The sequence below is a fragment of the Patagioenas fasciata genome, chromosome 1 (genome assembly GCF_037038585.1).
Source record: "Patagioenas fasciata isolate bPatFas1 chromosome 1, bPatFas1.hap1, whole genome shotgun sequence".
NCBI classification, from domain to species: Eukaryota; Metazoa; Chordata; class Aves; order Columbiformes; family Columbidae; genus Patagioenas; species Patagioenas fasciata.
Genome location: NC_092520.1, coordinates 94,264,624 through 94,288,003, shown reverse-complemented (window position 1 = coordinate 94,288,003; position 23,380 = coordinate 94,264,624). Strand labels below are relative to the sequence as shown.

The following is a 23,380-nucleotide window of genomic DNA, read 5'->3' as shown; positions in this document are numbered from 1 at the left end:
ATGAGATTCAGCAAGGCCAAGCACAAGGTCCTGCACCTGGGTTGGGGCAACCCCCAGTATCAATAGAGGCTGGGGGGTGAAGGGATTGAGAGCAACCCTGCCAAGAAAGACTTGGGGGTACTAGTGGAGGAAAAGCTGGACATGAGTGGGTAATGTATGTTTGCAGCTCAGAAAGCCAACTGTATCCTGGGCTGCATCAAAAGAAGTGTGAGCAACAGGTTGAGGGAAATGATTCTGCCCTCTGCTCTGCTCTGGTGAGACCCCACCTGGAGTCCTGCACCATCCCTGAAGCCCTCAGTACAGGAAAGACATGGACCTGTTACAGCAGAATCAGAAGAGGGTCACAAAAATGATCAGAGGAATGGAACATCTCTCCTATGAAGAAAGGCTGAGGGCCTTGGGGTTGTTCAGCCTGGAGAAGAGAAGGCTCTGGGGAGACCTTTTTGCAGACTTTCAGTACTTAAAGGGGGCTTATAAGAAAGAAGGGAACAGACTTTTTAGTAGGGCCAGCTGCAACAAGACAAGGGGTAATGGTTTTTAACTAAGACAGGATAGGTTTATATTGGACATAAGGCAGGTATTTTTTTACAATGACGGTGATGAAACAGTGTAACAAGCTGCCCAGAGATGTTACATATGCCTCATCCCTGGAAACATTCAAGGTCAGGTTGGAAGGGGCTCTGAGCAACCTGATCTATTTGAAGATGTCCCTGCTCATTGCAGGGCAGGTGGACTAGATGAACTTTGAAGGTCCCTTCCAACCCAAACTACACTATCATTCTATGATTCTATGAATCAGCAAGCACTTCACAGAGAAACCAAGCAAATTTGCCAGTAAACCCACAAAGTATATTATAGCAAGTGTAAATCCAAAGCAGGCACCTGTGTGTATTTTCTCATATTAAGGCCAAAGGGTAGAGAGGTTTCGGGCACTGACTGTCTTAGACAACCCCATGTCCCTTTCCTTTTCTATTGCCCTCATTTGTAAGCAAGCTAGATGGATAGAGGTGAGTTACTCTCACTATTTTACAACAGATTTGTATATGGTTTCCTACTTTCGTTTTGCTTATCCAATGTGAGTTGGGTTTGAAGCTATAAAACACTCATAAGCAAAGGCTTACAAAAATGAAGACTCACCACTCTGTAAGCAGGCTGTGCTGCACCATCAGTGGAAAGATCTGTGTGAGCTGCCTTTCCCCTGTCCTCCCATCTGCACATACAACTCTGAACAGACTTACAGGGAGAATCAGATGAACCCAAGATCCCTTCACCAAGACAATTATTTTTTCCTGCTTAGCATTCTCCCCTTGTGCACTATGGACAGATCTTCCTTTTCAGCATCCAGGTACTAATGGAAAACTGTGTCCCCTTGTGCCCCCACACTTTGTGAACTCTCTGTATGCTTTACTCTTATGGGCAAGCAGCTGGCAAAGCAGCTTCCTACACCTCCTCCCTGGTAACCCTCTCTGCCTTATGCATGCACTGCTTGAGGTGAGCAGGCACAGAGAGTCGAGGAGTCATCACCAGCAACCAGATACCCCCCACAGCATGGAGCGTGGCAAAGCCTCGTTCATAGGAAATTATCTGTCCCAGAATTTACTGCATTACAAAGACTACTTTTACATTCTTTCTTCTCTGCCGTTGTGTCTTGTAAAAGGGCAGGAAAAAAAAAAAAATCTCCCAAACCATGATCGTTACAGCTCAGAGCTGGCTACTGCTTTCTGACAATTGCTGGCTTCCAGTTTCCAGTGCCAAACCCCACTGCATTATGGCAGTGTATCTTCTCTTGTAGCCCACTGTGAAAGCACCAGACCCACTTCAGCAACAGTCACTTGGACAAAAGTGTGTAAGTGCCAGGAGTACGAAGTGTCCAGGGAAGGTTCATCCCATGCTTTTGGATCTTACAAGAATTTGAGCACTTAATCAAGTGAAACAGGATTCAAGGCCAATCCAGTCTTAAGTGCCTTGCAAGGTCAGAGATCCCATGCTGCATAATTGCCAGTCTCCTACTTTATCCACTAGTCCTGGCTTTACATAGGAAAACAGGGTGTAGGTGTTCTCTCCTATGGATACAGGCTTGTTCTACAGCTCTAAGTCACTTGACCAGAGGCCAACAGTTCCAATTTATTTTAAGGAGGAAGAGAATGGAACAGAAGAACTGAAAGCACAGACAGCTTTATGAGGAGGTGGAGGAGAAAAAATGCTGGGAGTCTTTTTAATCAAAAGGTCAAAAAGGGCCTTTAAAATCGCTAAATCTGATGCCCAGCATAGTACGCCTCCTGAAATTACACCCTACGATTCCTGACTAAGCTATGACTTCTCTTACAGGAGATTCCAGGCCACCCTTATTCGCATTAATGTTCCTAGGATAACACCACAGAAGATTAAATGTGTTCAGCCTGCCAAAGAAAGGGAGCATTTTGTGAACAGCACTGAGCACTGCTTTTCCCCTGCCTATGTGAAGATAAAATAATACATCGCTGCCTCCTACAAACACACTTACTAGTTTGTCCAGCTGCATTTTTTAGTTCCTATTATTAATTTTGCCTGGGCCAAATAACATCAGCATACTTAAATAGTATGATGGGCAGGATGAGTGAAGCAGCACTGTTCCTTATTGATTTGACAAGGAGGCTTTACCAGAGACAAGGCATACTAATGCTAAATATAAAAACAAATAAACAAGGTAATTGCAAGAGAGGGAAGGTGAAAGCAAGCAAGTCATGTAATTTGTTAAAACTGATCGCAGATGAAAAGCAAGAGGCTGACCATTTAGTCACAGCATCCCTTCAATAGGAACTTGTACTTAATTTACATGTGAATAGTATTATGGTCTGATTGCCTATGCTCAGGTCAGCCACAAAATGCTGAAATCGATTGTAACTAATAGACATTTACCACAGTCAGCTGTTATTAATAGCTTGCCTGATGTTGCTAGCAGAGCTTGCTCTGTATAAGACAGTAATAATAAATACATTGATGTGGTAAAGGTGTAGTTCCTGTCATACTGTGCACTGGGGGCAGTCCTGTGGCCATTCAGGACATCAGCTCCTTGTACAGATCAGAGCTCAAAATGAAGATTAACTCAGAAATGCATTTGCAGCTTCTTTGGTACTTGCACAAGTAACATCCAGGGTGGTCTATATGTTTCCTTCCTCTTTCTGAAGGTCCCTGAGATTCTCTCTATTTTAGAGGTGATCATGCAGCAGCAAGTGTCTTTGTTCCAAATCCCTCATTTACCAAGTCTCAAAGAAATTTGCTGGGGACCCTCAGATAAAGCTCTCTTTAGGGTCCCTATACATACACAAAAATGAGAAATGTCATCAGCATCTCCTATCACATAACAGTCTACAGAAAGTACATACATCTGTACCTTTTTTATTCCAACATTAGCAGAGGTGTCAAGAGAGTTAATGTCTCATTGCATGACTATTTCACCCTTATCCAGGCTGTCTTCCCAGTGTTCTGTATGGGAGCAGGTAAATCCTGCTGTCTGCTTCTGACACCCTCCACCAAGAGAGGCAGTCTTTGACTAGAGAAGCAGTGCTTTTTCCACTTTGCTTTAGCTCTGCTGATCATTTCAGGTTCCTCCGGGAATGCTGATTTACAAATGCACTGCTCTCTTGGGCTTCAGAAGAAAGCAGAAGGTCTGGGGCTACTCTCCAGCAGACAGACACATCAGGCAGAAGGAAATGCTTGCTCTGCTACTGCTCCCTGTTGCCTGCTTGAGGATGCATCAGATAAAACTTTCTCTGATGCAGCTTCATGTACTGGCCTTCCGGAGCAAAATACCAGTCTCACAAGCTGGAGGAGGAGTTAACAGCCCCAAAATAAATGGTTTAGTCACTGTTTCAGAGCTCAGTATCCAATGGAGAAAAAAAAAAATCTGTTTGTATACAGATAAGAGGTTCCTGTGTGTCTCCCCCACTCTTCCTGAACACATATTCATTGCTTTATATTCCATGTATCTCAGGTTCTCATTATTCATTTCACACATGACTCCCACATATTCTGTGTAGATAGAAATAAAAATGCATTTGTTAACACAAATAAGGTCTGTATTGTGATATATAGGAGGTGTGAAAGTTGGAGACAAGCTCAAAATCTTAATCCAGTCTGTATAAAAATTGTAATGATAACAATAAAACTTCACAAAGTGACAAGGCCAGAGTAAACTGGCAGATTTTCCACTTTCTTCCCCACAGGTTGTGTCTGGGTAACTCTCAGCCACACTGAGCCTTCCACAATTGATATTGCAAAGAACTTCTCTTTTATAGCTTCTCTGTTAGCATCATCCTAGATGTGCCTGAAAGTTACATTGAGACATAGCCTATGAGGCATTTTAATGGCAAATAACCTATTTACTGAAAAAGTGGTGTTTTAAGTATTCTAGCTTAAAATCTGTACATTTAGGTCAACCTAGGTAAATATTTTTCAACTTTTTTTTTTTTTTTCCTGAGGAGGAAAATACAGCTATTATGTACAGAAACAGTATTATATTTATGAGTTAGATTAGTAGAGAAATGCAGGTGGCGTTCCCAAGAGAGTCAGTAAGAGTTAAGACCCTTCTTACCTCTCCTTCACCCTTCCTCTCTCCCAACATCCATAGTAAGCATCAGGCTTAAATGACAGCCCAAATTCAAATCCTGTCTTTGCTTTACTCAAAGGCAAATCCAAGACTCCTCACCCCATGTACCAGCTAAGTCTGTGTAGGATGAAAACAGGAACATGTTATATGAATGGCACTTGCCTTTGCTCCTCCCTACCTTATGACCCTATAATTTTGCTGAACACTGTGTTATAAATCCAAACTATTGTTATTTATGGGCAGGCAGAATAATTTGTTGGATCCTATTTTTAAATGCCAGATATTCTGGAAAAAAAAATCCTATCCAAATCAATCTGAGGACATTTTTCATTTTTCTGTTTAACCACCAGTCTGAAAGCCAGTTGTTTACAAGATCATGCTGTGAAGGCAAATGAGGATGCCTGTTCAAAGTATGAAAAGAACTGATCAGATTGCTTCTGCATACTAGCCATTAAAAGAAAGAACTGCTTTGAAATTTTGATTTCTACCAACAAGTTCTTTCTGTCCATCTTGTTCATTGCTGGTTAATTACCACCTTTGCAGACAATCTACATGGTTAGATCTCCTTGACAACTAGCAAGGCTAAGAAAAAAATAAGTCTAAGACTCTATATTTGAACTCAGAAATCATAGCAGTGAAGTAAGGCCAAACCACCTCTGATGTGAACTAATCACAGCATTTACATGAACAAGAAAGTTATCCCATCAGAATGGAGGTAAAATATCTTTGTGAGCATCTGTCTGCTTCTTCTGAACCCCCCCCGTTAACCTCAGGGGATGTGTCAATGACTTCAAAAAGAGAAACATGTATATTATACCACTGAGAGAATATAAGTAGAAAAGTGCTCTACCATGCTGCGGTAGGGAGAGCATGAAAGCCTGGAGGTACATTTCCCACCTATTCCCCTGCAAACCTACCTCCTGCATTAACCCTCTTGGAGGAGCATCCCTGCCCCATCCTTGCACTGTCTATTCAAAGACCTCTCATCTATGGGCTTGCCAAACCACTTTCAAACTTCCTGACATTGTCCAACTCCACAGTCTTCCAGGGGCAGCAAGCCTCTGAAGCCACTACTTGGTGTTAAAGGAATACTTTCTTGTAACTGTTTTAAAACCAATCTCCTACTAGTTGTGTGGGATCCACGATACCCTGAGATTCTCCGTTCTCCACCTCCATGACATCTCTCTCAGCCTTCAGCTTCTTTAAACTGAAGAGTTCAGGCTTTTCTTACCATCTCTTTGAGTAGCAAGTGCTGAGACTCCTCCACACCTATGGCTGCCCATCTCTATTACCACCTCCAGGTCTTCCATGGCCTCCTGAGGTCCAGAGACCATGCAAACACACGGTACAATACTATGTTACCTGGTTTTTGAAGGTGGCTCCTGGCCCTGAGAACAAATGAAGCTGTGACTCTCATCTGTTTTTTTTTTCCATTTTGGAAGCAAAGCAGCCCTCGGGTCTCAGGTCTCGAATGGGAAATAAGGAATCTTAAGATTCATCTTGACTATCCATGGGATGCAGGGAATCTGTGCAGGTCCTCATTGGTCCTGAGGTATCCAGCGCCAGCTGAGACCCCAGATGAGAGTCAAGGATTTGAGTAAGACCTTGGGCAAATCACTGAAAGAAATTGATACCTGCTTTTCCTTGTCTCGTCATACTTCACCCCATCACCTTTTGTCCTGTAACACAACAAATGAATCTCATCCTACAGACAAACCCAGACAAGTGTGAATACTGCAAGCTCTTCCTTTCCCATCACCCTCTCAAATACAAAGCCAGTCCCCTATCTCTGTTACTGTAGTGTTACTGTAGTTACTTTCACACCAGCTGCCTGCCTGCACTTTCTGTTTCTGCCTTCTTAAACATGCCCATGCCTGTGTCCACGTATTTCACTCTGCCTGACTATCATCCCCCCACATCTCTGACATCCCAGGATCTTCATTTCTTTCCCAGACACTCATGCCCTCTGATGTTCCCACATCAACAGGCACACCAGGATAGCACAATCAGACCTCCTGGGAAGGCCCTCTAAAGCTTTTGTCATTTCATTAAAAATGAATCCATGCGCATTCCTGCCATTTTACATGCTCTGATTTGGAAGCCCTCTCTTACAACTGCTGTCCCTATTGAGCAAGCCTGGGCATCTACAAAGCCACTAGTCACATCCTTTAGACAAGCCAGGCGGGCTCCTGTGGTGCTTGATCTGCTGGAGGACTCAGGCACTAGGGTGAGCAGCTGAAATCCTCCATCGTTCCTGGCAAAGCATTACCCTTCTGCCACTGGCCTCAGCCTCACAGATGGGCTCTGAGTTAGTTCTAAACAGAATAAAACCAGAAACCTACCAATACACAAGCTGATTTGTTTGCAAATGTTCCACTCTTATTTCATGCATGAAAACCTCTCTGAAGCAGCCAAGTTCTATCTGCTTTCCATTTAATTTTGCTTTGGATACACAAGAAGTGTGTTCTTGTTACAGTCTATTCATTTATCAAAAGCTGTCCTCTGTGGGCTCAATACTTTTGTTTACTGCACAGGAGCTGTTTTCTCTTTAAAAGGTCAGCTCTTTTATCAACTATTTCTTTAAGTGAGTCCAACTACATGTACCTGACTAAAAAAGACATAGAATTCACATTTTATTCCAGCATCTTTATTGTTTCAGGTAGTAGCTCTAACAAGAACGATCTGTATTTCTGATGCTTATGAGCAAATCCCTGAAAGATAGTTCATACCTTTCAAAAGCAGATCTTCTCCCTATACAAATCAAGAGATACGTGAAAAGCAGAACTACTCTTTTCTCTCAAGACATATAAAGGCTATTAAAACTTTGGATTACTTGTGCTCATGCCAAGCTTTGCTAGGTCCAATAAAGATAGATGGGCTTTGCTAACTGAAGGCTAATGTACCATCTAAAACATCAGTTATTTAAAAAACGTAATACTGGTTCAGCCTGTTCTGATAAGATCCATCCATACTGTAGAAAGATAATTTAAATCTACACTAGTATTTTATTTTCATGTTATACTCTACATTCAGCCACTCAGAATCAAATGCCATCAAGAATCAAATGCCACCAAGATCCTTAACAGATTTTCAGAAACTGGATGTTGCAAACTAGCCAACTGGGATAACATGAGATCCTGGTACCTCCAAGTCTTTCAGAAACGTTCCAGTTACCTCTCAAAGTACCTTATTTTTAGAGAGGAAACTGATGAACTATTGACTCATGCATGGGACAATCCTGATGAATGATGAGTTGTGTTCACTTAGACTAAAAAAAAAAAAAAAGGAAAAATACTATAGGAAAAACTAAGAGCAAAACCAATACTTTTATATACTTTTTAACAAAGTTAAAAAAAAAAAAAAGAAAACCCCTACCTCACCCCCAAAACAGGCATTACAAAGTCTTTCTTATAATCCTTCCATTTTTAGGTTATTTAATCCTTTTGAACACCTTTGTTTCCTAAAGTTAAGTAAAAAGTTACTGTGAACAAAGAGTGAAAATGTGAAGTCTGACACTGTTGCTAAAAGCACCTAGACTTCAGTATTTCACAGACAAAATGCCACATTTCTGAAAGTCTGAAATTAAATGTCTTTTCCTTCATAAAATATTTTGGAAGATCCTGTTGGTCAAATTGAATCCAATTTACAAAATGTTTCAGGGCTTACAATTCTTTTTTTGCTACCTATTTCACTCTAGAAAAGGATAATAGCAATTATAGCAATTATAGCAATTTCACAGCAATTCCATTGATTCTTTTTTTTCAAACAAGTTTATAGACCTATTTAGTTTATTATGTAAGCTGAGTGAAATAACATAGCAAGTGGTTGTTTAGACACCATTGAATTGCTTATTTCAAGACAAAAAGTTGGTATTTATTGACATGGAAACATTTTTTTGTGGTTTTGACTTACATTTTAAGTCCTTTTGAGTCTGACATTGTACTTGCCTAAATACGTCTTTTAACAAATTCATTTGTAGATGGGTATAAAGTCCTGTATAGCTGATGTTCATTGCAGAGAGGGTAAATGGGTTTTGATTCAAATTAAACAAAGGTAAGAGAAAATCTGGATTGAAACAAAATATCAGTCGATCTTTTGTTCTTATTCAACTAAACAATGTATTAAAAAAAAAAGACGTAAGTCGAGTCAGTTTTATTTTCTTGCACTCAGTAGACAAAGCCACAAATTCTGACCTAAACAAACCTGTTGTTGTCTGTTGAAGTCTTTCTATCAAATATGAGCATTAGGTAGATCCAACCTGTGGCTGCACTCTTACTGCCTGAAAAATAAAAGCAGAAAACTCTCAAGCTCCACACAAAGCAGGAACATCTTTTTTGAGGAAACTTCTCAGGGCCATTAAGTGGAATAGCTATTTGAAAAAAATATTTGACTGTAGCTTTGGGTGTAGCAATCGCACTCATGACAAAGAAACATTTCTTGTAGCTCTCTCTTATACAGATTCCTTGGCATCTGATAATGTGGTTAACTCAGTCTGTTTTCATGGTACTGGTAGGAATTTAGCATTTCTGAGACCTTCACACCAATGTCAAATGCTGCTATGTCCATGTTTCAGAATCTATCTCAATATCTGAAAGAAAACTAAAAGGCTAAATATCAGCCAAAATTTCAAAAGTGATTGGGGAGGAGTACAGGCAGTGATGGATAAGCTCATTTCCTTAGGAGACATGACTAAAGTACTATTCTGCACTATTTCTAGGCTATCAAAATACCATAACCTGAAACAAAACATTTACCCAGTTGAAATTATGGAGTTTTTTAAAAATTACTTTTTCTACATGTCTTTTAAAATGTCACTTCCAGGCTTATTTCTCAGTTTTTTTTTTTCTCTGCAGTCTATAAACTGGGAAGTCAGTAGCAAGAAACTAGGTCTTTGTATTTCACTGTGACTTCTTTTGGCAGGGAAAGGGGATGAAGCTAGTGATGGCCTAATTACTTAGCTTAAAGAAAGCAGCTGGAATCCCAGTATCAACTGCAGTAAGAAATGGAAGAGGAAGGGGATGTAAGGAACATGGCAGCAGTTCAGATTAACTAAGTAACAGAAGTAACTGCTTGGTCTCAGAGACAATGTTATTTGTGAAGCAACGACTGCATGCAAGAGTTAGATTTTGTATGTCAGGCCAAATGAAAAATGTCAGTCACATCAGCTGACAGAAAACTGCGTACATCCAGCAAGTCACCACCATGAGAGACAGCAGCAATCACAGAAATGTTGTTTCCCCAGCATCTATGAGAAAAAAATTAATAATTTTTTCTTCTGAAGTGTGCAAAAACATTGAATTAAAATTCTGGCTGATTTTTGTAAGGGAGGAGCAACTGATTCTTCTGAAATACGTTGCCTAGAACAAAAGCCACTGAAATTCTCCTTTGACTGCAAAGAATTTATCAAGAAAAAAATCTCTGTTGACAAAAAAATAGTTTTTGGCTGTTTCAATTTTCCCAGTCTTTCCAATTCCCTTTTTAATTTCGTGTAACAGTAACAGAAGATGGAAATCCAATACACTCTAGGCAATGTCTGTGACCTGGGCACAGCCTGTTTGGGGTACAGCTGGATGTAAACTGAGGGGATAAAAAAGATAATTTAAGGAAGGAAGTTTGTGACATTTTTTCATTCTTGTTTTGAGAATTGAGGGTGGGAGGAATCAGGTATCTGTGCTTCAAAGTCACTCTGTTCTCTGTAGTCCATGTTTCTTGAAAAAGACGACATAGCAAGTGACAGTTCTTTCTAGTTCAAATACCTCATCTTTACCAATGGCATTCAAACTGCACTCCAAAAGCCTTGCTTCACTAGAAAGACACTGATGGGTAAAATCAGCCCATATACAGAGTAGTGTCAGTAGTAGCTACTTTGCATTGTCACGCATACACGCACACGCTAGCCAGGGTGCCAATGCCAGGTGGTTTCCCCAGTGAACTATCATCTTGGCCTAAGGAAAGTTTACTCAGTGTAGATGATGTTTTGCAGAGAAAAAATAAACACTCTCAAAGTCATCTCAGAGCCCCTAACCCTTGGTCAGGTCCAAGATCTGTATCAACATATAGTGTCTTCTGCCCATTTCTGTAGGAAAGTACTAGAAGTTCTCGTGCTTGGTCTACAGGCGTACTCCATTCCATAAGTTATTGGCTTCAGTCGACTGGTACAGAATATTGATTGAATCAAGTCCTTACTTTCTGACAAAAATATTCTTCTCCATTCTTCCTATGCCGTATTTATGATAGTTCATTGATCAAAGCAAGCTGTCAGAGAATGTCTGTGCAGCAGTCAAGATGGTTCCAACACCTGTCCAAGGAGCTCTATGAATATTCAGGCACAAAGCTGTCTCAAGTCATTCAGTAATGCAGTAAAAAATTGTATTGGGCTATCCCAAGGATGGAGATTCAAGTAAAGCCACCTTTACTTCAGGAAGGGGAGGAAAAAAGGACAGGAATATAGTTGAAATAAAAAACAGCAAAGAGAGAGAAGGTCTGGGAAAACTGGTGGTATCAGCTCCTTCTGTGACAGTCTGTTTCTCTCCTCTCTAATGACCTAACTGGACAAGTAGACTTTAACAAGGGCAACAGCTGCCTGCCTTGATTTCTAAACTTTTAACTTACTGGAACATGCACTGGGCCCATCACCAATCTGACTACATCTACAATGCTAAATAAAATCAGAAATTGTTCTTCAACCTTGAGAGCAAGTGGTACAGGATGTGCATGCCATGCTGCAGAGCACTTGGCCCTGAATCTTGTGTGGACTTCATAGCTCTTAGTTTTAAGGCTATTAAATTAGGATATTGACAGTGATTTTTTTTCCACTTTAAATTATCTGAAATAATGAAAGATCTGTGCTGCACACTGACTTTATATGTTGCTGGACACAGAGGTGGCATGAGGGCCTACAGAGATGTCTGAGGGAGCGAACCCTGCATGGACAGTGTTGACAGATGAGAATAAAAGAAGCAAAATCTGATGCAGTCTCATCTGTTCTGTCTAATGGAAATAGTCCCTGGCACAGACTGTCTCCCAAACCATTCCCATGTGTTGTCTCAGAGGACTACAAGGCACGGGCCATAGCCAGAACAGGTAGCTTGCTAACGTTTAGCAGTACAGATAACCAGCATTAGACAGGCCAGCCAAGCTCCTATTTGCACTTCAGCTTCCAGAAACAACCAGGAGCACTCCCCAGATATACGTGTCATTAAAGATGCAGAATCAAATGAGTCAGAATTACCTATATGAAAGGTTCAGCTGATCAGCTAATTTTTGTTTCTAGAATTTTCTGTTGGGAAAATTTTAATGGGAAAAAATCATGAGAAGAAGGAACTGATTCTCCCCATCTCTTCTCACAAAACTTGAGAATACTGTTTTTCTACATAATCAGTAAGGAAAATATATGGAGACACCAAATTTACCCAGCCCTCACGCAACTTCTCCAGAAGGCTGAGCTATAAATCAACAGTTAGATGCAAAAGCAGAGCTGCAGAGAAGATGGAGCCATACTATTCTCAGAGGTACACAGGGAAAAACAAGGAGCAATGGGCACAAGATGCAGTGAGGGACATTCCAATAGGATATAAAGAAAAAAAAAATCCCTAATGTGAGAGGTGCAGCACTGAGACAGGACCCAGAGAGGCTGTGGAAACTCCCAACCTTGACCCTAAGCAAAGTAATCTAACTTTGAACTTGGTCCTTTGTTGAGCAGGAGGTTGTTCAAGAGCCCTTTATATATACTTATATAACCTAAAATATTCTATGATTTTAAGGAGGTTTTAAAATTATTTTTATGTCTAGCAGTTAGAGCACATAAACAAAACCAGTTCGAAACTGATAACAGTCAGATCAGTATGCATTCTTCGTGCTTTCTCCTTTTTCCTGGTACATCCCACAGAGATGAAAAGTTGAGTTCTTAGCAAATCTCTGAAGAAATAGTGCAACTGACAACTAAAAATTTGGGCATTAGTACATGTGATAGTAACTGGCAGAAATAGTTGTAGTTGAGTAACTGCAAAAAAGAAATCTCTCAGGGGGCACGTCAGACAATGACATATTACAGCAACTCAGGGAGACCTATATCTGATGCAGAGGCATCAGCAAGAAAGCATGTGGAGAGTATTTGCACCTATTAAGGACTGTCAGCACTGTGAATCATTATAATCCCTATTATCCTTACTACAGAAGTTGCCAGTAGTTTTGCCACATGGAAATGCTAGACATGAGCCAAGGTTTGATGTGGCCAGGTGGCATGACTCAGGGTGGGACACCTGGGCTGTCTCTGCCACTGACCTTGCTTCACTGCTTGCAGCAGCAGTGACAATATTATTCATTTTCCAAGTGCAAAAAAAAATGCATCCTTTCTATCTTTCTCACCTTCTGAGAAAGACATCAAAAACAATAGGTTAATTTGAGTAGATTCAGAGTTTTTCAGAACTCTTTCCTGCTCTGAACCTCTAGCTGAAGCTTTTCCGGAATCCAAAATTCTGGTAAAAATCATGTATAACTAGGCTAATGATAGAGGAGCAGGGATATGTAACAGCAAACTTTCCTTATTCCAGAAAACTACTTTTTATGCCAGACATTTGCACTAGAGATGGCTCTGAATTGACACTGAATCCAAGCACTCAGACTTCAGGTAGTAAACAAGTTTCATAATTCAATTCTTCTGCCTAATGATAGGTAGAAGATGTTGATAATCAACTGTCTCCACACTTCTTCACAGGTTCAGAATGTGTAGTCTTTTTACACTGCCCCATATACATAACAAAGCTGAGGTTGTTTGGCTTCCCTGTACTTCAAATGAAACTACATTTAGCAGAGCAGATGTAAAAACAGCATTCTGGAGCCTTTAGTGCTGAGTTCTGTAGCAAAATTGGTTAGAATCCAATATGAAAACTACAAGGTCAAATGACTATCAAAACCAGAGACTTCTTTTTAAATTCATGTATCAGCTTCATTTTCCATCCTGTGTTATAAAAGGGCCAAGAATCAGAAATGAATGGAAATGTTTGTACTGCATGGAGGCAAAGCATTACTCAGGCTGATTTTTTGCAGCTGCACAGGCTTAAAAGACATGAAAATACAGAACATTATTTTTATCAAGTTGGATTAGAAGGCAACGATGAAACAGGTAGTGTGAAACAACAAGGTCTCATCCTTACAGCCTCCTTTCTAATTATAAATGTACTTCAATTTGCATCTCGTTTCTAGTGAAAACTGCTGCTGAAATAAATTTAAATCACACACGTGCTCTCTCTGAAATTATATTTATGATCCTATGGGTGCAAATAAGTAATTTTGTTCTTGAATTAATTTGCCAAGTCAGTGTTTATTGAACATTTCAACATTTCAAAACGAAGACTAGACAATGTTCCCAGCCAAGTGAATAGAATATGTTGTATTGATTTCAACAGCACAGGACCAGATCCTAATTTCTTTCTTTTTCAGAAGGAAACCTGCATTTTGTGATAATGACGGCTTAGAATTGTTAGTTGATCATAAAAAGCTCAATTTTTTTATGTAAACAAGACTCTTTCTCCTCATATCTACTGATAATACACAGTGTCTTGCAGTACAGATTACCTGATCTCACTGAGAGCAATACAAGCTGAGTTCATCAAACAGGCAAATCCCTCTCTATTCTGAGAATATCTGTTCCTGTGCCCTCACTGCTCATCAGACACAAGATTTTTACAAAGCTCTGCAACGATGGCTAAAACCTACCAGCGATCAGGCAAAGCATTTTGAAAGCTTCCCGGCTGCTTCCTCTCTCTTGCATCACAAGCAAGAAAGAAAAAAAACAGGAAAGACCCCGACGTGTTGAACATTGCAGAAAATGCCCTGTGCTGCGCAGCGCTATGCCACCTTCTGATGTCAAAGCCTCACAACCTCACAGAGGCAGTGGGGAACAGAAAGAGCCTCCAGGACCTCCAGATATTCCACAGATGAGTTCAGTGTCAGGGAGGCTTGTGATTACAGCAAGTGAGAGGTGAATGCTGAAAAATGTTCACAAAAAGCAAGCTCGGACCTTACAAATGCAAGTGCCCTCTTAACTTACAAGTTGCTCTCGTCCTATTAGGACGGTGGGGAATGACCTGTGTGCAGATAGAAATGACAGTTGAAATGATGTCTACTCAACATTTGTATACGTGCGATAAAGCCCATGAGAACACTTTGTAGTTTATAAATGATTTTTTTTAAATAGTGGATTTTCAATAAATTTGCATACAAACTACTCACAACTATATTACAAGAGATATAATTAGTCTACTAAATTACAGTGAAACATTCACTAAACTATATCAGTTTCTGTTATGAAAAGGTCAGTCACAATTTTTAATATTCTCTGTTAAACCTCCTAATTATTTTGCAGGTCATCCTACTGCTCTAATACAGTATATAATCAAAGCAGGCTACAAGTATTTAAATTAGACAAGTATGCTCTTTACATGCCTACTTTTGCTTTGTATTTGTACAGTACTATGAGAAGATCTCTGAAGCACTACCAATGTACAAAAAAATCACATTGCTAATGATAAAATTATTGCTAAGGGACTATAGTAATACATAACATTCAGAGCCCTGAATGTCATGAGAGCATCTCCTGTACAACTCATGGTCAGTTGTTGATACTGGATTCATTTTATTCTTCAGACTCTAAATACAAATATGTGCTTGGAAATACTGGATTGTTCCTTTCCAATGCTGTTCTGCAATAGACAAGACCAGGACACCAACACTGGTTGCATCTTTACTAGAAAATAAAATGTTCCCAAGCACCGGCACCCAATTCCTTTTATGGTAAAATTCCTAGAAAAGCCCCTGGCATGCTTTTGGCCAGTGCAAAACTGAGTACACACAATTCCTGGCTATATTTCAGGTGTTAGCATGGGATACAGACTATTCCTAATAAGCAGATTGCATGAGACTACCCTGCTTTGAAAACAACAGGAGTTCAATAATACAAGTGTGGGCTGTACCACTCCATTTAGCCTCCATGCTAAAGAATAGGTCTGGGCACATTTAATTTACTAATGTAGCCATAGACAGTCCATTTTGCTATGATGAAACACAAGTGAACTATTCAGGGAGTTATTTAGGAGAAGTCCTTGTCATTTGCTGGGAAATGAAACAAGTCACTCAAAGCTCATACTTGTTGTATGCATTTGCTTAAGGGACTCATTGAAACAAGTACTTTGAATGGAATAGTCTAAATTGGCCTAAATTGGCATGGTATTACTACCTGGCCATTGTGTTCAAACAAACGTAATGTTTACTGGCAGAGGGGGAAGCATTCAGAAGAGGTACAATTTTTTTTGCAGCACAGATTAATAATATGTATATATTTTTGTAATGAAGAAAAGCTGAGAGAGTAAAAATAGCTCTCAAATGAGATAGCTGCTATTCACTCCCTTGTTCTTGGAACCATGACAGCCATTATATAACCAGAAGGAAAATTAAATGAAATAAACAGCATAAGCTAATTGGGTTGATATCAAGTAAAAATATAATTAGTCAAACTGTTTTGTGGCAAAGGCACTGACAATATGTGGCTGTTCCTCAGCCTTAGTGGTGAACAGGGATCCTGCCATGTGTTTAAAACTTATTCATCAAGCATTTCCATGGAAACACACAGATGCACAATCCTTGGATCACTTATTTCAGGAATTGCTGCTCCCAAGGTTCACTTTGTAGTGAGAACTCAGGCCAGGAGATAGTGTCATGCTGTGATTCTGATCTAGAAACCTCCCTATGCAGGTATTTGATGGGTCTCACAGTAGGAGAATTTGGGCGAGGGAAGGAGCAAACAGACATCTTGCATAAAGAGAAAAAGACTAAAAACTTGACTTTAATTTTTCCTCTCAAAGACTACCTGAGAGCTGAGAAATCACAGTTCTGGAAAGAACCTGAAGCATTTACAAAATGGCCAGATGCTCCCAGGGAAATTAAAATGTCCACAAGAGTGTTAACTAGATGTTATAACTGAAAGAGACTTACGTTAAATGCAGCCACTGACTTTGGTGGTCCAAAGTTGCCCTCTTACATACCCACATGACTCGAGGCTGGTACAACCTCTCAAGAGTAAGAAAAACTGCCCCATGTTGGAAGGGGCAGGTCTCTGAAGTCCACTTTCAGTGATAGTGATAGCCTACCACCATGTTCTGGAGAGCACAGCCGGTACCTTGCTCCTGCTACAAAACCTGTGGCCGCTTGAGAAACTGTGGCCTTTACCTCTCTTTGTGTGTCAGCTCTGGTACTGCAAAGGATGGGAAAGCCTGGTTATGGTGCTCAAGGGCTTAATCAACATGAAGCATTTTGAAAGCATGACTAAAATTTGTTGTATGGATAAAAGGTGCTTTGTTGCTAGCAAGTACTCCTATAGGAAATAAACATCTTAAGTAAAGCAGGGTATATGGGTGCAGCATATGCCTGGTAGGTACGTATCCCTGTATGGGGACATACCTTTGGACTTCCCCTGATGCCGCTAATAAAATTAGCACCTGTGTCGCCTCCCAGCCCTGTTATGGTTTTCTGTACATTTTGCCATTTCTGGTAAGAGATGCTCAGGCAGGGAGATCTGGGACATGATTGCTCTTAATAGCAAGGTTGAAAGTAAGGTGTATTCTCAAAGGCAACAGGAGACAACTGCACACTGTCTCTGTGTTCATTCCAGACTCTAACTGGGAGAGGAAAGCAAAATATTTGTAATGCCTTAAATACAATGAACGACACTAAACCAGCATTACTAGTCTAACATACAGTCCCTTAATGCCTCAAAAGCCAGAGCCTTCATAGGGTGTTCATAAGTATTTAAGGGGTCTGTTACTCCAGTGATGTGATAGCTCCTGTGGACTAAAATTTCCTTAGGCGCAATAGAGGGTTAAGTATAAAGTGTAAAGCCTTAACTTCAAATTTTCTGGCTTAAGTCTGCCTCACGAAGTTTCTGCAATGCTTTTTCATTGTGTTTGTTTCGTCATGCATTATATAGCATTAGTGATAATTCAAGTAGGCACACTGTCACCAATTGGGGTAAGTTCATTCAGAACTGACTGCCTTTGAACATGACTTCCAGTGCTGACGCTACCATCAGTCTGAATAATGCTCTCTTTAGACACAGCAGCAAACTGAAAAAGTGACACAGGATGGAATGCACAGTCTTTAAACACAGAACTGCTATCAGGTTTCCATGCTACTGTTGGTCTTTGAGCCTTTCTTTTAACACAGAAAAGGCTATGTGGCTGTCAGAGGTTTGGGTGGCAGTGGAGCTGGCCAGGAGAGGCAACCTGTCTCCAATGGATTTTTTTTTTTCTGTGTAACTTCATCTAGGTTCCTGCTCTGGCAGGGGGATTGGACTAGATGATCTTTTGAGGTCCCTTCCAATCGCTAATGTTCTGTGATTCTGTGTGATTCCACCCCTAAAACTTTACAAGGGTCTGTGATGTTCCTCCACAGGGATGAGTCTGCACATCAGGAAAAAGCTACATGTACTGTGAGACTCCACAGATGATCTGCTATGTAGTGCGTATCTCCAACAGTGAGACACTAGAATGCTCTTCAAGCCATACTGTGCCACCAAGAGCAGTCCCTTGTGCAACCTTCTCTCTGGACAAGAGCCCAGGCTTCCCTTGTATCTTCCCCACATGAAAGGGTTTGGGTCTACTGCCCAGGGCAGTGCCAGGTGGAGACATGGAGCCAAGCAGATACCACAGCTCATTAATGTAACTGTGGCCATTACAAGGCACACTGACAACATGCAGGTCAACACCCTGACTGTTCAGGAGGAGCAGCTCTGTAAACCAATGGTAAAACATCACATCAGTGCTACTATATTCAGAGCCAAGTGTCTAGGCAGAGCCAGCAGAAGCCTTTTCTTTCCACAGCCTGGCAGCAGAATGGAAGCAGTTAGCCAGAAGAGAGAAAATCAGGAGTTCAAGAGCTGAAATTCCTGAAGGAACAAGCCCCAGAGTCCGGAAGGGTTTCCAGTAAAAGGAAAACAGTTACCCCAGACCTCACTGGTTCTTCAACTTCATGCAAAACTCTTCTTTCTTGCACAAAAGCATAATGAAGCCATTTACGTCAAAGAGTTGGGAAGCCAGAAAAAGTAAAAAAAAGGCAGTTAACTGTCATCTCTGGTTTTACAATTCTCATAAGACGCTTATGGGGGAACACTGGGTAGGCCCATACAGTTAGAGAAAAAGGCACACTTGAATTAAAGGCCACAGGCATACTGAATTAAAATGAAATGTTCTGAAGTACTGTATGTATTATGTTACTGGAAGGATGCATAATTTCCTGACTTGGGAATGGAAATGTGTTTGAGTTGCTCTTGGTATATATTGCATTAAAGCCTGTCTTTCCTTCAACAAGTGCAGGACTGGTTCTTTCTAAAAAATGTTGGGTTTTTTAAAACTCCTTATACTTATTTAGTACTTTCCCCATAGCAATGCAATTGATAGAAAAAATAGCTCAATAATTCCTCATTTTCTGTACTCATCTTGTTGACTGAAGCCCCCAAGCATTTCTTCATTTATATCAGCTATCTCCCAGAAGATCATTCTTGGTGCATAATAAACGTCATTTATTAAACTGTAAAGGGGGCTGGGGGGAAGAAAGATCTTTTTGAACACATCTTGCAGAATTTAAATATGGGTGTAGATAGGATGACCTGATACAAGAATGAGTTTTCTTCAAGGTATTTCTATTTAGCAACAAATTGGGAATGCTTGACATCGTTTGACTTTTGTGTTGTGCATCTAATAGGTGAGCAAAGAACAAGGATGATAATTTTATTGATTAAAAGTGATTTCATGCCAGTAATACAGGAAGAAGTTGTGTGTTGACTTAGAGAAATAATAAGAAAAATAATGCCTGCCTTTTTCTTGTTTTTTTGTTTTTAATGGCAGCTAACGTACTGGAAGAAGACTCGATGGAGCAGGACATAGAGAGCCCTGTCACTATTCATCAGCCAAAGTTGCCCAAACAAGCTAGAGAGGATCTGCCAAAAAATATAAACAAAGAATGTGCCAAGAGAAAAATCCAGAGGTATGTTAGGAAAGATGGGAAATGCAACGTCCACCATGGGAATGTCAGAGAGACTTACCGTTACTTGACTGACATCTTCACTACTTTAGTCGATCTCAAGTGGAGGTTCAACCTGTTGATTTTTGTCATGGTTTACACTGTGACCTGGCTCTTCTTTGGAATGATTTGGTGGCTAATTGCCTACATGCGAGGAGATATGGATCACATAGGGGACAGCACGTGGACCCCATGCGTCAGCAACCTCAATGGGTTTGTCTCAGCCTTTTTATTCTCAATCGAGACAGAAACCACCATTGGGTATGGTTACCGGGTCATCACGGACAAGTGTCCCGAGGGAATTATTCTGCTTTTAGTGCAGTCTGTTTTAGGTTCTATCGTCAACGCTTTCATGGTTGGCTGCATGTTTGTGAAAATATCCCAGCCCAAGAAGAGAGCAGAAACCTTGGTTTTTTCTACAAACGCAGTTATTTCCATGCGGGATGGAAAGCTGTGTCTGATGTTCCGAGTAGGAGACCTTAGGAATTCACACATTGTAGAGGCATCAATACGAGCCAAGTTGATCAAATCCAAACAGACAAAGGAGGGGGAATTTATACCACTCAACCAGACAGATATCAACGTAGGTTATTACACAGGGGATGATCGTCTCTTTTTGGTTTCACCACTGATCATCAGCCATGAAATTAACCAGCAGAGTCCTTTCTGGGAGATTTCCAAAGCCCAGTTGCCCAAAGAGGAGCTAGAAATTGTTGTAATCCTAGAAGGAATGGTGGAGGCAACAGGTAACATTTCTTATACTTTGTATAAGGTAAATGCTTTACTTTTAGAAAGGAAAATCAGTGGGTTTGCTTCACGTTAAAGGAATCACTTCAATAGTTATTATATTTGAAAAAGGCATCAGTTATCTGGTTAGCTGCAAAATTAAAAGCATGCCCAGTTTAATTGTCTGTTCCATCTTGCCTAATGGAATTAGTGTTGTTTCTGCTCTGTTTGGAAAATGGGATAGCATTTCTCATTTTCTAAATTTTTCACAGCATGTCACCCGGTTATTTGTCATTCTATTGCAGGAGCAATTCACCCACTAGGACCTTGTGGGATAAAATGATTTAGAAAAATATTCAATACAAAACTCTCTTTATGATTAACATGGAAGCACCATAATTCCTGCTGCTTCCAGTCACATATGGGTAACTGCAAAATAACTGCCTCACATGTGAAGTTCCTAACTTGTTTGGATGCAGTAGAAAGTGATAATGTGTTCAGTTTTCTCTTTTTTGCTTGTTTGCTTGTTTTTGTTTTAACTTGTAACGTGGGGGTTGTTGCACTTCAGTTCACAAAAGATCTGTCTGATTTTGTATTTCACTGAGGCTCCCTACACACTGCGGAAGTGTACAGAATGCTTAAATCTGCTAATATAAATAAGGGATGTTATGTCACCAGAGTCTTGCTGAGAGGCTGTTTGGTCATTACCTACAATTACACAGCAGAACATCAGATATCACTCGACATGGAGAAAATAGTGCTTGGAATTCACAGCAAATGGGCTAATAATGTTTCTCCTTTGTGTTAAAGCCAGAATAGTAGGAGGATGCTTTCTCTAAAACTGCTGTACCTTGTGCAATCAGAATGCTGGTATACTTTTTTTCCTATTAATGACAGCATCAGTCTCTGGAGTAAATATGATAAATACAAGGGAATTGAAAGTACAAAATGAAGAAAATATGTGCTTGGGGAGGAGGAAACACTGAGTACAGAAAACAAAGAACAAGATTTGCCATTTTTCCCCACTACTCTAGCATAGCTAGGAAAGTTTGAGGATGCTGATTACACATCTCTGACAGAGGTATAACCTTTCTAACCCTGACTCATGTTTTGCAACTGGAGCCAGGAAATAAAGAGCAGTCTCTTACTAGAACATCTGTGTGTGTTTCACACATCTATTACGTGGTGTCAGAAGAAAACTGCAGTTGTCACCATATAATAAACGTGTGAGACAAAAATGGAGCAAAAAACAAAAACAAAAACAAAACAAAACAAAAAAAAAGAAAGGAACTTGGCAGAAAATTTGAAGTGGTAAATGCAATGCTTCCAAATTTTCCAGGAAGTAGGTGGTACTGAGAGAAATCAAGATGAAATGTTTAGTGTTTCTGATAGGTTCAGTGGGTGCAGAGATTTCAAACATCTGCATCACCTTCACGTGAGATGATGAGGAAATTACTGTTTGTTAGATGAAACAATTTTGAAATTTCTGGGTTGCAACCAAATGAACTTGACATCCTAAAGAACAGTGGATATTTTCAGGTTTACTGAACATCATGTTTTCCAGAAAAATGATTGGCAAGTAGTAGAAGTATAAAAACCATCTCACCAAAAATACCTACAAGATCAGAAGCCAGTATACTTCTGCAGTGCATCAAATGTAGCTTTGTGGTCTTCCTCAACCCTCTTCATTGTTTAACCCTACCTCCTGCCTTCACCTCATTTGCACCCCTGCACGCCCACATGGCTCTCTGGGCTCTCCTTTGCCGCTCTGATACTGACCACAGCTTCTACTCAGCCTCTGTCAGCCTTCACCAGAGGGGGCTGCTTGGGCTGGCAAGTTCTAAGTTGAAATGCTAGAAGAGTCCATATTAGTAAAGGAACTGGATGGAGTGATTTGAAAACCTGCTGAAGCCACCCGGGATGAAGGTGTTACCCTAGCACTGGATAGGTAGCTACATTTGCCATTTGAAGCTGCTCCATTTTGTTCTGTTTGGGTCAGCTCTCTAGCACACAGTTGCATGAGATCAAATAATGCCCCTTAACTATGGCATCAGAAAGATTACTGTTGTAATTACCAGTACCATTTCTAAAACATGCTTGTGCAGAAGTAGCCACTTGTTCTGTGCTTTGCACACATGTATTGGGTTGTTTTTGTTGAAGATACAGTCAGGCAAACTTTCTACTAAACCTAGATGTTTTCCCTTTTTTAATTTTCCGGTTACATCCTGACAAATACTGAATGCAAATTTGGGCCATCGTATATTCACTTTTCCTTCTTACACCCAGTGCAGAATGAAAGCAGCAAAATAAATTGTTTGTAAGATCTCCAGCTCCAGCAAGCAATATACTACCCATCATAGCTGCCAACATTGGTCGAAGTCATGGGATATAAAAACATTAAAACTGAAGCTAAGAAACTGTGACCTCTGCTATAGCGATATCATCACTCAGTATCATTGCTCATGGGTCAAAATCAGATTGAGATCATTACTTTACGTTATTCATCAGAAAATCCACTCCCAGGTTTGACCAGTGAAAACAATCCTTTATTTCATTTCAGAGTTTCCCCACTCTGACAATACCCCTTTAATGAAAAGGAACACTGTGGAAAATGCTAAGTATAAACATTTGCTATTATTTTTATTAATCATTGATATTACTCTGTTTAAGATTACTGAGCAGGTGATATCATTTTATACATATATAATACTTTCCATCTTAAGGGTTCCAAAAGCACATCTGCCTCTAGTATGAAGCACAACTGTTTATGCAGTGTCATGTGAACTCTGCATTGCACATTGGGACAGGAAAGGAAAAATAATGCATCTTATTATTCATAAATGAAATTGAAATAATTAACCAAACTAAAATTCAGCAGAAATCTCACTGCGATGCAAGGATTTATACTAACTCTGCAAAAACGAAAGTAAAACATCCACCTTTAATAGAGAAGCCATTTCTGAGGTATGTATGCTTCTTTTGGCGTCAGACTAC

At 40.2% G+C, this 23,380-nt stretch overlaps 1 protein-coding gene across 2 annotated transcripts in view; it reads left to right on the top strand.

Annotated features, from left to right (window-relative positions):
- The window catches only part of KCNJ6 (potassium inwardly rectifying channel subfamily J member 6), a 162,416-nt gene that overhangs the window by 101,882 nt on the left and 37,154 nt on the right, over positions 1-23,380 (top strand). For both annotated transcript variants that reach the window (XM_065862062.2, XM_065862058.2), the window contains one exon: positions 19,486-20,406. In XM_065862062.2, coding sequence (XP_065718134.1) covers positions 19,509-20,406 — 898 coding nt within the window. In that variant the 5' untranslated portion in view covers positions 19,486-19,508. The remainder of the gene's footprint in view (positions 1-19,485; positions 20,407-23,380) is intronic.